The 14,573-nt window shown below is 46.5% G+C and overlaps 1 protein-coding gene and 1 non-coding gene across 3 annotated transcripts in view; one reads left to right on the plus strand and one right to left on the minus strand.

Moving 5' to 3' along the window:
• The window catches only part of Dock1 (dedicator of cyto-kinesis 1), a 516,616-nt gene that overhangs the window by 465,917 nt on the left and 36,126 nt on the right, over positions 1 to 14,573 (plus strand). For both annotated transcript variants that reach the window (XM_063263800.1, NM_001143858.1), the window contains exons 39-40: positions 10,061 to 10,150; positions 10,907 to 11,011. In XM_063263800.1, coding sequence (XP_063119870.1) covers positions 10,061 to 10,150; positions 10,907 to 11,011 — 195 coding nt within the window. The remainder of the gene's footprint in view (positions 1 to 10,060; positions 10,151 to 10,906; positions 11,012 to 14,573) is intronic.
• On the minus strand, positions 8,525 to 8,653 carry LOC120100426 (small nucleolar RNA SNORA17). The gene has a single exon (XR_005500184.1). It is a non-coding gene; the product is annotated as a small nucleolar RNA SNORA17 (small nucleolar RNA).

The raw sequence follows: 14,573 nt of genomic DNA on the forward strand, positions 1-14,573 counted from the left end.
AAGGACAAGCCAGAAGCTAAGGAAAAGGGAGAGGTTGTTGCAGGCCACTGCGGTGGTGACTAGCAGCCAAGAAACTCAGCAGCAGGGCTAGGAAGGTGGCCTGGTGGTGAAATGTTTGAGTATAGCCCTAAGACCTGCATTGCAGTCCCAGCACACAGATGAAAGGTATGGGACAAGGTTGCACACCTATAATCCCTGCACTAGGGAAGAGAATCCCAGGAGGAAGCGCTGGGCTTCTTAGCCAGCCAGTCTAGCAAAATGGGAAAGTTCCAGGTTCAGTTAGAAACCCTCTCTCAAAAACAAAACCATGGTAGTGATCAATAGAGGAAAATTCCTGACACTGGCGTCTGGCTTCTGCACACACATGCATGTCTACTTTCACACGCATGTGAACACAGGAAATACAACGTCATTCTGTTGAATGTGTTGGCATTTCCTGGGACTTCTCTGTTTTGTTATTTGAGTTGAGAATTGTGCCTCTCAGTGGTGCATTTGCCTATGCTGACCAGAGCCCACCACCATCAGTTTTTATTTCCTGGGCTTGCAAGGACCAGTCACATTATCTCCTGGAGAGCTGCATTCTTGTCTACCTCAGAGGATGAGAGGTTCCCATTACCAGCCACCCACCAACTCTTCTTAATTCCTGCCTCCATGTTCTACTTGATTCTGCCTTGGAGCATTAGACTACTTATTTTGCTCCCTGCTCTGAATAATAACCTGATAAATTAGGAACAAGGGAAAGGAGCCAGTCAATCATGGCAGGGAAGGCACAGCAGCAGCATGAGGTGGCTGGTCATACCACATCTACTACACCCATAGTCAGGAAGTCGACAGAAGACAGGAAGTGGGACTGAGCTACCAAGCATCAAGACCCACCTGCAGTGATTCTCAAGCACCATAAAGACTGAAGACCACATGAGCCAATGGCGGACTGTATCAGTCAGGGTCCTGTATACTAGCGGATCTCAACTATCCTAATGCTTTAACCCTTTAATACATTTCCTCATGTTGTGGTGACCCCCAACCATAAAATTATTCTATTGCTACTTCATAACTGTAATTTTGCTACTGTTATTAATTATAATGTAAATATTTGGCCTGTGGCCACCAAAGCGGTCACAACCCACAGGTTAAGAACTACTGCTCTAGACAAACAGAACCAATAGAATGGATGTATACTACTAGTGGGGGGCTTGTTAGATTGGGCTGATTCTAATACCACAAAAGGAATCAACAGCAGGAGCAGCAGGGTAGCTGGGCTCACCAATGAGAATGAAGATTAGTGGAGCAGAAGAGTGAAGCTTTCTTTTTCCCATGAATTTTTATCTGGTCTCAATATGTTTAAGGTGGAGCTTTCCATGCCATTGAAGGCAATCCCTCCCAGATATGCCCACAGGTCAACCTGGTATAGACCATCAACCTGTGGAGGCCAAAGGACAACTTGTAGAAGAGTTCTCTCTTACTACCATGTGGGTCCAAGGTCAAACTCCTGTCCTTAAAAGAAGGCAAGGATCTTCACCACAGAGCCATGTCACCACCCCTAAGTTGTGTGTTTTTAGAGTAGGTTAGATTTACTGCAACACTGAGCAAAGAGTGCAGAGTTGTCCTTACTCCCCTGCCCCACACCCAGGTAGCACTTTAGAGTGTCAACACAATTAGATTTTTTTTTTGCAACTGAGACCCCATCTGGCCACTGTTGGAACAGCAAACATCATGGGATCAAAGAGGTAGCCATCACTTAGGTACTCCATGAAGTTCCTCAGACAATTGTATGCTCTGGCTTCTTGACCTGACCTCTGAGCCTCAGGGAGGCCTCAAAGACACCACTCTTCTTCCTCACTTGTGACACCTCATCAGAAGCATTTCTGCCCCATCAGTCCCCGCCATGAATATCCTATCTGTGAATGCTGTTAACATACATCCTGAGTCTCTAACTCGGCTCCAGTGCTGCCCCCAGTACCACATCCACTCAGTAGAGGTTGCTGGTGGGACAAAGATGGGTCCTTACAAGAGAAGGGCTGGCCATCACTAGAGAGTCCTGTTTGTCTGATAAAAGCAGCCACCTTCAGTCTGAATCGTGGCAGCAGCTTATTGAGTGGGTGAGCAAACAAGCAAGCAGGGGTCCCCAACACAGACGAGATTTGCCAACGGCACTCAGGGCCAGGCTCATGTCTGAATGTGTGTGCAGGCATGCGTATCACCACTTAAACCTCAAGCAAGTTTGATCGAACACTTAGAAATGCATTTTTAATTTTGTATTACATTTATTCACTTGTATGTATATGTGAGTATGTACAAGACAGTAAAAATTTAAATTATTTTTAAAAGTGCGATAAAATGGAAAACTAAATGAATCCTCAACCTCAGCAAGCCTCATTTCAGGCAGAGCTCTGGATGTAGCTTGGCACCTTTGGTCTGGTTTTCCTTGCCCTTAAGGAAATCTTCACCCTGTGCTTACTGTGTGGACATGGTGTAATAAACCCTTGAGCTGCTGCACTGCTGGGACTTTGGATGGTAACCTGGGCAAAGTTGGGCCCACAGCCTCCCAGCAGTGTAAGTTGTAACAGGGTGTTGCTGGCGGGCCAGGAGGAAGGGCCCACTCTCAGGTCCACAGCTGCATCCTGTGTGCCGAGAAGCCTTAACAGAGGGCCTGGGCTGAGGCTGGAATCAGTTCTAAGAAAGCCTCCATTTCCACCTTGTCCCGTGACACCAGCAAGGCCAACAGGAGATTTTGACCTTTGTATCGGACACGTTTACCTGTAAAGTATGACCTGCTAGTTTTCTGTGTTTCTCTCATACAAAATCATTCTTCCATTTTTGCTTTTCTTCCCTTCTTTAATGTTTTGAATGCCTTTCAGCCTAGCAGTTGGCATCTTAATCTTTTCCTTTCTCTCCACAAAATGTCATTTCCATTCACTCTGGTTTTCATTCCCCAACATTTCTTCCTTCCACAGCCCAACAATTACTGCAGACTCCTTTCCCGTTCCATTTTTACCTCCACCTGGGCCTCTCCCTGCAAAAGCCTCTGTTCGGCTTTATCTGGGAAGCGAGCGTTCTTTTCTGAAGCGTCTCCAAATTGTCTGTCTTATTGTGTTTGGCTGAGGCCTAGTAATTTTCAATAAAGCCCTTAATCCAAGTACTTCACTGAAAATTACCAGGCTTCTCTGTGGAGGACGAGGGTTGAAAATAGCAGTCGCACTATTGGGAGATTTACAGTATGGATGCCTGGCCTGCCCAGGTGGCTGCAGCTCTCAGTCTCCCAAGTCCAGACCCTGCTGGCCATTAACGACAATGATGCATAATTTACGGCCAGGATGATGTGTGGAGCCCTGCAACTATTTGTAATTGGAATTCTCCTTTTTTAGAAGAAGATCCCATTGATGAAGTTCACATTTCGCCTTGTGCCAAACTTGGGGGGTGGGGACCAAAACCAAAACACACACAGCCTGCATCATCTGTGAGCTGTAAATAGGAGTTTGGAGGTGTGTTTCCTTTTTTTTGGTGAGATGATTGGATTCTGTTTCTAAGTAGGGTGACATTTTCACATCCTGTGACGCTCCTTTCTAGAAGGCTGTGGGTAAGCCTTGTGGAACCCTGTCTCAGGCTTTGCAAACTCACGGTGTGAGCCAGCGTCTATCTCATCAGACCGAAACTGTGGGAATTCAGGTCTCTTAGGTTCTTTGGGATTTGACACTATTAAAAGGAATTAACTTTTGTCAGAGCATTTAAGCCAGAACAATGCTGTCATGCTGTAGTCTGTAGGATCCCAGAGACATCCCTCCGCTAACAAACCTACTGTTTGCCACAGGCCGCTCTTCACCCTGACGGACACAAACCTAGGCAGAGTTGACCTCAAGGGCTTCGTGGCCAGCATCAGAGTTCTCAAAGAGTGACTAAATAAGGAAGCCTTCCTTGAGCGTGTCACACAGGTAGACATAGACTGACCTACCTCACAGGTATAAGTGTTCCCTTGTTCAGATTGGGGGACCAGAAGGATGTCTACTGAGCGAGAAGGCCTCCTGCCAGTCCTGGGCCACTTGGTCCCTCTGGTGCAGAGGGACCTCAAGCAGAGCTGTGGCTTCTTCCACAACATTGATCCTCATCCATTAAACACCAGAAAGCTGTGTGGGACTCTGGAAATTCAGGAGGTAATTGAGTGTGACTCTTCCCAATAACTGCCAGGGAAAACAGATGAGCAGTAGAAAAATGGGCGAAAGTCAGACTTCATATAAAACACCTTTGCTAGGGAGCTGTTCACAGCCAGTGTGTGCACTAAATCAGAGCTGCCCATGGGAGTCCTGGTGAGTCAGTCATACTAAGGATAAAGGACCTTTCACCTCTAATGACGTCTCCTTCTTTATCTGCTGCTACCCCTCCATCCTGGAGCATCTCCATCTCTGAAACCCACTTCATGTTTGCCTGTGAGAAATCAATACCTGGTATATTCTGCCACCACGTGTGTGTGTGTGTGTGTGTGTGTGTGTGTGTGTGTGTGTGTGTGTGTGTGTAATGTTTTGCTCTTCCTTTTCTCCCTTATTCTCATGCTACAAGATCTCCCAGGCTTAGAACTAGATGGGCAGTCAACAAACCCCATTTATCTTCCTATTGGAGTTACAGTTGTGTGAGACCTTGGCAGTTTTTTGTTTTGTTTTGTTTTGTTTTGTTTTGTTTTTGTTTTTTGCTGGACAGCTGGGGATTTGAACTCAGCTCTTCCTGCTTGCACACAAAGTGCACTTGGCTACTGAACTGTTGCCCAAGTTCCATTCATGGCTTTCTATGCTTTATATGTGGGTTCTGGTTGTCTTGTTCTGTGTCTGCCACCCACTTTCCCTGTGGAGCCATCTCCCCAGCCTCCTCGGCTGCTACCGTCTTGACACTGAGAAAGGTGTTTTATTAGAAAAGAAAGTTTTTCATGTGCAGGTCTTAAAGACACGGGGAGCTCCCCAAACCAGGAAGACAGTAAAGATTACCATCTCAGGAAAGGGGAAGAACCTATCCTGTGAGGAAGAGGACAGAGGCCAAACGTGCCCCCGCAGACAATAGCCAACAATTCCCCAGATGCTGTAAACTGGATTAAAGACCTCAGATCAGAAAATAAAGTTGTCTGTGAATCCGGGCATTTTCATTTGGGGCTGTTCAAGCCAGCTAAGCCTGTAGCTCTTGTAAGAATGGAACTGAGCCCGGGTTCAGTCACCAAAGGTCAAAGCGATTCTTTCGATGAGACAATCTAAATCTAGATCATATTGAATCTGCTTCCTCTGTGGTGCTGAAATATTTTCCTCAGCATTCGTGTTGGAAGTATGAATTGCCCACACTCCCTGTAGAGCCCTGGTCCAATTAAAAATTGATGAAAATCTGCCCAGTGTGGAATCCTTTAACACGAGTGGAGGGGTATGGAGGGGGGTGGCTTATGTATTTATAGAAAATCTGATAGAAATCAGAACCCCGAGACCTCAGGGTGAGCAAGAAAAGATATTTACTCGAGACCTATATTTCTTTTAAAAACAATTACTTGGCTACCTATCTAAAGTACGTCATCTGTCATTTAGGATCAAGACAGATTAAGCTTTTGCTCAGGAATGAGCAGCTAAGAAAAGGTATATTAGCTTACAGAAAGGAAAGAACAATCCGCTAAAGGAGACCTACAAGGAGAGGGATGTTGCCTTTGAAGTGGAAATATAGGAAGGGAGGCATGGGTCACTGGTGCCTAAAAGAAACATTGCAGGGGAGAGTGTTCCTCTGGAATGCGGGCTCAGGCTCCCGAAGAGGACATGAAAGGTCTGTGGATACACAGAGAATAAGAGAGAGCATCAGACCAAAGAGAACAGTGTGAAGTGACCCCTTGACCCAGGGTCCCTGTCTCCTTCTAGACTCCTCTTCAGGCAGGTCTCCCTATATCTGGAGCACACAAGGAACTTACTTTTACTTTGCTTTTCAGGTTATTAAAAATGCAACCATTAATTCAGAGTCTTCTTTTTTCTCTCATCAAGAATGCCAACTGGTATTGGACATAACAGCATACCCCTATCATCCCAGCACTTGGCGGAAAGGGGGAGTGCTGAAGAATCAGGAGTTCGAAGTCATTCTCATCTATATAATGAACTGGAGGCTAGCCTAGCACTATGTGAGACCCTGTCTCAAAAGACCCACAAAGTGGGGAAAGGGAACAGTTTATAAAGTAGTAGGTATGCAGAGAGTATCTCTGGTGGGTGTAATTATAGGGTGCCCTTCGGTTAGTTGAAGGAGTGAATAATAATCAACCCCAGTGGTGGGTCCATCCTAGCAGGCAGAAAGCTCAGGGGATGTGCCAACTGACAGACCTGGAAGTGCTGGCATGTGACCTTTAAGAGTAAAAATGCAAATCTACTGTGTCTCTGCCCTGTCACCTGGGGCAAGCTCCTCCCCTCTCTGAACCCCAGTTTCCCTGTCTGCAGCCTGGAAGTAACATTCCTAGCAGGTGGTTAGAGAACATCATGTCAGCCACGCTGATTGTCTATGCCAGTGGTTCTCACCCTTCCTAATGCTGCGACCCTTTAATACAGTTCCTCGTGTTGTGGTGACCCCCAACCGTAAAGTTATTTTGTTGCTAATTCATAACTAATTTTGCTACTGTCATGAGTTATGATGCAATATCTGATATGCAGGATACCTAAAATGTGACCACCCCAAAAGGGTCTGACCCACAGCTTGAGAAACACTGATCTAAGCTCTTGTCAGGGAAACATTGCCCACAGCAGGTCTTCATCCTATTTTTCTTAACTTTTTATTTGTTCTTTATGAATTTCACATCATGTTCCCCAATCCCACTCATTCTTCTTTCCTCTCCTACCTGCCCTCCTTGCAACCTTCCCTCCAACAGAGGGGAAAAAAAAACTCCTTGTGGAAGCTGTGTTCCACAGTATACCCTTTTGCCCATACTTCTTTGCTTGCAAATGTTCATTGCGTGACTTGTTGGTCTGGTATGAGGCCTCTGGCTTCTGATATTCTATCAATATTGGAACCTCACTAGGACTCCTCTCAGAAACTCTGTTGTTGCCTGTGCCATGGAGATACTGTAATTGTGGATCTGTAGGAACAGTGAATTCATGTTCTCCATCAATTCACTGATAGGGTAGATGTTGGGATGGGCCAATTCAAAGCTCTGGATCTGGGCCTGAGGTATCTGAACCCATCAGCCCACAGACTCTCCTGCTGTCCTGCCCTCGGGGTCAGCTCACGAGCAACCCCCTGCAACCAGAGCCAGCTCTACCCTGCTGCCCAGGTGAGATGCAGGACCTGCTCTCCTAAGTGTTTGTACCTGGTGAGGGGCGTGGCCAGTTCTCCCACTTTCATGACCCCAGGGGTAGCTCTCCTGCCTGTCACAAAGGACACAGGACAGGGGAAGGCACCTCTTCCCTTATCTGTGTCACCAATCTGGAAACAGAAGACAGAGCAGACTCTCCTGTGCTCATGCAGTCTTCACATCCAGGGCCAGCTCTACTGTCCTGCCCAGGGGAGGTACAGGTTCTGCTCTTCTGCCCCGTCTGGGCAACCCTTCCACCTAGGAGCATCGCTTCCTCTCGTCCTTGCTCATGTAACCACGAGGCAGACAAGTGATACAGCCAGCTCTCCCACACTCAAGACCTGGGGCTAACATAACCCCTCCCCTCCAAGGGTCAGCTCTACTGCCAGGCAAGGTGTAAGTGTGCAGCTGGTGAGGGGTAGGGCCCCTTCCTCCTACTTTCATGACCTCAGGGCTTCGTTTCCCACCTGCCACAGATAGTGAAAGTCAAGGGGCAGGAAGATATCTCTTCTTCCTCCATGCCACATGAGGGATCAGCTTTTCCATGATGCCCAGGTGAGGGGGGTGGGGCCAATTTTACACAGCCCTCAGACATCAATATGTCCCTAGGCAGCAACCTAGACCAGGGACATCTTCCTGGCCTTTGGTAACAGACTCCTGCTACTGCATGGCCACAAACCCAGACATGACCCCCAGTGGAACAACAGGCCAAGGCTCTCGATCCCCCCACCCCACCCCCGCCAACCCCACCCTCCACCCCAGGGTCCCAGGTGGCATCACTGGCTACTCACAGCAGGCTGTTCCTTACTACACTAGAGCCTCCAGTTCTGCCTCTCTTCATTGTCCACACATCCTTCTGCTTCTCTTTCTCTTACATTTCTCCACCACTTACTTGCTCATCTTAGTGGTGACTGGGTTCTCTGAGTACCTGGGGTCATCTCAGGAGTAGTCTTAGGAGTGCTATGCTCCACTCATTCATTATGGTGCTGGGCAGGGATCATCTCAGGGTAGTTCTTTGTCTAGGCCCTCTGGTGCTGGTCTGGTGATCACCTTAAGTTTTCATCTTGCCCAGTATGCCCAAGTGGCCTCTTGGGAGGTCATCTATCTTAGGCTCACTCCCACCTAGGGCCTAAAGTCCCAGGTGGGGTTGTTCTAGTCTCTGGCTTGCCCCCCATCCTGTGAACCCATCTAGGCCTGTCTGGTACCTGACTGGTGATAGTCTCAGGCTCCCTTTTTTCTGGGACTGTTAGGCTACTAATCATTCAAATATTCACAGGTCAGAGCACTGATTACAGACATAGCCTCTCTCCTCTCTGCTACTACTGACTCACATGTGAGGGCAGCCATACCTGCAACGTCTCTAGGGGCAGGACTCCTCATCTTTTTCCAGGTACTAGCGGGCAGGAATGAGTAGCTCCCATAAAGATCAGTGCTGTGATCTCCTGGGAATGATAGCACTGTGAAACTTAGAATGTATGAGGCTCGGATTAAAGTTTGTTAAGAATTGTCTGAACTTTAGTTTCCTGTTAACCTCCAGTTCTGTGTACTGAGCCTCGAGGAACAGGTAGTAATGTCCTCGGGTTTCCTGTGAGTGACACTCCTGGGGAATACAGTCTGGAGAGAGAAAACAAGCATGCTCCAGTTTTGATACAGTAAAGAAAGTTCTGAGTCATTGAAGCCCAAAGAAGGAGAGTGGGCAGCAAATGGGTTCTTAGGGGAGCGTCTACCTCCAAATGTCCCATGCTTCTCAGGCAATCCATCTTTCCCACGGGGGAGCCAGACCCAGCATGGAACTACTATGTTCAAAAGTTTATTCACATTAAAAAATGCTGCTGCTGCTGCTGCTGCTGCTGCTGCTGCTGCTGCTGGTGATGATAATGATGATGGTGATGATGGTGATGGTGGTGGTGATGATGGTGATGATAATGATGATGATGATAAGAGCTGGAGAGATGGCTCATCCATTAAGAGTGTGTTCTGTTCTTTCAGGGTCCCAAGTTTGGTTCCCAGCACCCACACTGTATACTTTACAACAGCCTATAACCCCATCACCTCTTGACTCAGAGGACACTGACACTCAACATACACCACACACACACACACACACATAAAATAAATAAATAAATAAATAAATAAATAAATAAGTAAGTAAATAAATAAGTAAAATAAAACAAGTAAAAGCTTGTCCATGTTTGTAAAAGTAAGATGCTCGGAGAAGCATCTTTTCAAACTGCTTGCCATAGGAAAGTCCCCATTTCAAATACTGGCAGGATTTGCATTTGCAAAAAGCAAGAAAAAGCAAGCATTCTAAAGCTTTGAGTTGGCGTTTCTGGCCGTGTGCACTCTGGAACCTGATGGCTATGCAGTGGGAAGATTTGGGAAATAGCCACATAGTAGATGTTCCTAGCTATGCGTCTTCACCCTATGGCATCTCTTTCCTGGCTCCAAGGCTGCCCTGACAGATGGTCCTTGGCGGCCATTACTGGCAGCAGGAGAGTGAGGACCAGTGATGCTGGGCCAGCAGACTACCGTGTGCTGGGGGGAAAAGCTGGTGTGATAGATGAGCCTCAGGTTGAGCAGTTTAGTCAAGAGTGCAGGTCCTGAGCCAAGAGCTGGAACCTCTAGAAAGTATTTGTGTATTTCCTGCATGATTCCCCAGCGTGTCCGTTTATCTCATGCGTTTCTGGATGTTTCATTGTAAATAATGATTTTCTTGTTTGGCTTGATGCATGATTCATGCTTGGGTCTCTCTCTCTCTCTTCTCTGCATCACTCACAGATGTGGGAGGAGGCCATCGCCCTGGGCAAGGAACTTGCAGAGCAGTACGAAACGGAGTTGTTTGATTATGAGCAGCTGAGTGAGTTGCTGGTCAGTCCTTATTGGCTTGGGTTTGGGTTTGGGTTTTTTCTTAGATTTCCCATTCAGTTTTCATGTTGAGATTTGCCTCAAATGTTCTCTTGGCTTTTACCTGTCCCCTCTGTGATGTCTTGAGAAATGGCTGTCCTTTATCTGCTGGTTGATTCCATCCTATGAAAAGTCACCCTTTATTCTCAAGTAGGCCCAGAGGTTAAACCTTGCATGAGTAATGCATGACAGGGGCTTACGTCCTTAGTACAGAGGTCTTGGCAGCCCAAGTTTCTGAGAGTTTCAGCTAGTTTAAAGTGCTCACCCTTTCCACCAGAAGAGGCAGACAGGTGGTGGCCAGAACCTTGGCATGCCATGACATCCTCTAAGTTTTTAGTTGCTGCCTTCTCAGCCATACCATAATTTTTGTGTGTGTGCACAGCAGGCCTGTTTATGACAGACTGTTTGCCTATAATTTAGAGCAGAATAATTCCGTCCTTCAAATTCTCCCAGTGTCTGCTCTGTATCCCCCCTCCCCTTTTTGAAAGCACTAAAAGCACAGGGAAATCATTTCCTTGGATTATTGAAAACACCCTCAAAAGACAGCTAGCGACCAAGTATGGCTTGTTTACGTTACCTTGCTGAACAGCATGAAAAATAATGTCAACATTGACATTCAGTCAGGTACAAACCTCAGCCCCCCCCCCCAGAAGAATCCAGAAGGGTGGGTGCTCCAATGCTCCGTGCGACCCTAAAGTGAGCTTTCATTTTTCATCCCAGAAAAAACAGGCACAATTTTATGAGAACATCGTCAAGGTGATAAGACCCAAGCCGGACTATTTTGCTGTTGGCTACTATGGGCAAGGCTTCCCTTCATTCCTTCGGGTAAGTTCGATTCTTCTTGCTCTGAGCCAATGTCATTCGCTCAGCAGAGAGGCCCCTTCGGGTCTGAGTGCTTTACACAGCAAAGTCAGATGTTGACTCTCGGGTGCCAAAGAGGGACCACAAATATTTAATTACATGAGAACTCTGGTTAAATATAGAGATTTTTTTGTGTGTGTGATTTTTTTTTTCCTGAAAGAACTCTTCTCGGAGATTTGTTGTGTCGAACTATACATAGCAAACTGGAAAGATGGCTCAGTGAGCAGAGCACTGGCCACAAGTGTGAGGACCTGAGTTCAGATCCCCGGAACCTATATAAAGCCAGCCTCGATGGCACATATCCACAGTGCCAGCACTCCTACCAAAAGATAAGGTGTGAAGACAGGAGACCCTCTGGGAGCTCAGAGGCCAGCACGTCTGATATGTATAGCAGTCAACAACAAAAGGACCCTGCCTCAAAGTACAGGACGCTGACCAATACTCACTGCTCCTCTTATCTCCATGAACACTCTGTGGTATGCGTGCACATTTCATAAAAACTTTAGTGTCTTTATGTATGCCCAACATGGATGTGACTCCGGGAAAAGAGAAATCAACCTTGGGCTTGACACACTCTTGCTCATGGGGTGTTAGAGTCTGGGCCCCAGGCACAGAGTTCCCCTGTGATACAGGGGCCACCAACCATAGTTATAGTTATCTAGCTCCAACAGCAAGGCAGCAAGCAGCCTGACCAAGCATGAGAGGGAATGCCCCCCCCCACGCCGGGGAGCACACTGCAATTCAGTCCGAAGCACTGGCTACTGTAGGCTCCAGGGACTGTCCTGGGTCACTTCCACCATCAAAGGACAAAATATAAAGTAAGACTAAAGAGTTTAAAGTGCTTGATTAATATTGAGCTGACTTTCCCGACACACCTGAATAACTCTGTGGGGCTGTAGCAATATATCCATTACGCTTCACAGATCGCCTGGCAGGGGTCAGTCTGACAATGACATTTACCAGTTACCAAAAAGTGGGCGGAATGTTTAGCAACTTCAAGCTGCCGAGGGAGCAGACGCCGAGCTATCTGCCTGTCCCCTTGGCACTGTTTCTCTCCATAAATCGAGCTCATTGCTTTTTTGCATCCTTATTAATATTTATCATTCTCACAAGGAATAAATATCTCTGACTCTATGTACATTTTCCCCATTTTCATGTTGGGAAGGACTCCCGCGGAATGCAAAGTAATGGACGTTTCTGGAAAATATTATTAGTGTTTTTTGTCTATAACTCTAGTGTTTTTCTATTAAAGCCTTTATGTGTTTTTATTATTGTGCCTTCTTCGAGGGTGAAGCTTAATAAATGCATGCTACTTTCTGAGTGGTCTGCTCTCTAGTAAATCTTACTGCACTCCCGAAATATTTGGTTTCCTAGAGCCTCACAGGAGGCCCAGACTCTGTATTTATATTTCTAATTAAGACTACATATTACTCTGCTTTCTGCTTGACATTTTTCTTCCAGAAAAAAATAGGACATTTTTTTTCTTCCATAACGATGTTTCAAGCCATACCTAAGCACAGAGCAGGGCCGGGGGGGGGGGAGGGGCGGGGGAAATCTAATCCTTAAACTGTTGCTTCCTTAGTAATTTGTTAAACTACAGAATAAATTGGGATTTGCAAAGGGGATTCGTTCAGATTGGTTTGGACAGCTATAACAAAACACCTTAGACTGGATAATTTATAAACAACAAAAATTTATTGCTCATAGATCTGGAGGCTGGGAAGTCCAGGACAAGGGACCATAGATTCTGTGTCTGACGAGGCCATGTAGGGTAGGAGAAGAGAATTCCTGGAGACCTTAAATGGGCTAGTCCATTCCCAACACGCACAACTACCCAGCGGCCATTACACTGGTGACTGAATTTCAGTGTTTAAAGGGTAGAAGGGCAGGGTCCTTCAAGCCACAGCAAGAGCAGTCTGAAGTGTCTCCCCTTATCTCTGGAAACATGCTGATCAGATCAGTTTTTACTTACAGCTGAGTCAACACAGATCTAAGGATGTGTGAGAAAATGCTGTTACCTCTGTCCCTCTCTTGCTCCCCTCACTCTGTCTTCTTCCTTTTCACTGCCATCAACCCCTATCTGTCCATAGACAGCTACGGATAAGGCAGGACTTCGCCCAGCGTGACTAGTTGATGCGTACAAGTCTCCCAGTAGCTGGCAGAAGCACAGGAAAGGGCTAGGCAGTTGGAGCGACAGCAGCCTTCAAATGACAGCAACGGTGTGGTGTTGTAGCTGCTGACACCTGTTTGTAACTGAGCTGACATGCAGAACTCGCTGGTCCTTGAAGAGATCTTTTATATGCCTCAGGACCCTTTCTTCCAGATGTACATGGCATTTGCTTAAACCCACATAGAGGGTAAGGAGGGTGTGAGGAGAGTGCCCATTCACCTGTGCACACTTGAGAGCTACCTGGTCTGATCTTTGCTAACAGCTTCCACTGAAATCTAGATTGGAGAGCGTCACTTGAAAATGACAAAAGCCAGTCCTAAGAGCCATGTACACCTTGTCATTGTTGAGTAAGGATTGTACAGAGCTCATCCTGCCAGAAGGAAGTCCTACCATCCACTCATTTCCAGGGTTTGGGCAAGCCAGGAGCTCAGTCTTCTTGTTTGACTGTCTGGGGTTCCCTTTGCTCTATCTCTGCTGACCTCCATGTGATACCCATGGCCCAGGTCAGGCTCTGAGGACCTCCTCTTAGTCCTGTACAAAGCTGTATTCTTTTTGGCAGAGGAATGATGACTTAATTAGGGCTACAAGGGGGAGGGCCCAGCCACTGGCCGCTGGGTTCTCATGCCAACTCTTTCCTGTGTCTAAGGTAGCCAATTAACACAGGACCCAATTCACATGAGAGAAGCTTAAAAACTAATTAATTTTACATATACATATGGATTTTTACAAGAGAATATATTCCAACTCTATGACCAGAGTTGATGCTTTTTTGTTTGAAAAAGAGCAATGAATTAACAAAATAAAAACACAACAACGAGCCAACAGGATGAGGGAAGGCATCTCTTCCCCTTATCTGTGACACTGACCTGGAAACAAAAGATAGGTGGCATCAACTGACTTCTAGGGATGTTACTGAGAGAGATGGGTGGTTATCCTGGTTACACTGGAGCACGAAAGGCTCCCCAAGTAAGAATCCCATTGCTTCCTTTAAAATGAAAGTAGAGGCTAGTAGGTTGTTGGCACATGCCTTTCTTTAATCCCAGCATTCAGGAGGCGGAGGCAAGAGGTCAGCCTGGTCTACACAGTGAGTTCCAGGACAGACAGAGCTACATAATAGAAACTCTGTCTCCAAAAAAATAGAGGAGGAGAAGGAGGTTGAGCAACCCCTACAGGGGCCACAGTTCCATGGAGAAATCTGGCTTTAAATGATTATATTCCAGTCAGCATTTTCTTAAGTCCTCAGCATTCACTGAGAAGAAAAACAAATATCATAACATGTATGGGATTGCTGTGCCTTGCTTGGTTACTTATTACATTTATTTATATAAAAATAGAACTTATTGCAAACTTGTGTGT

This window comes from Rattus norvegicus, chromosome 1, assembly GCF_036323735.1.
Source record: "Rattus norvegicus strain BN/NHsdMcwi chromosome 1, GRCr8, whole genome shotgun sequence".
Taxonomy (NCBI): Eukaryota; Metazoa; Chordata; class Mammalia; order Rodentia; family Muridae; genus Rattus; species Rattus norvegicus.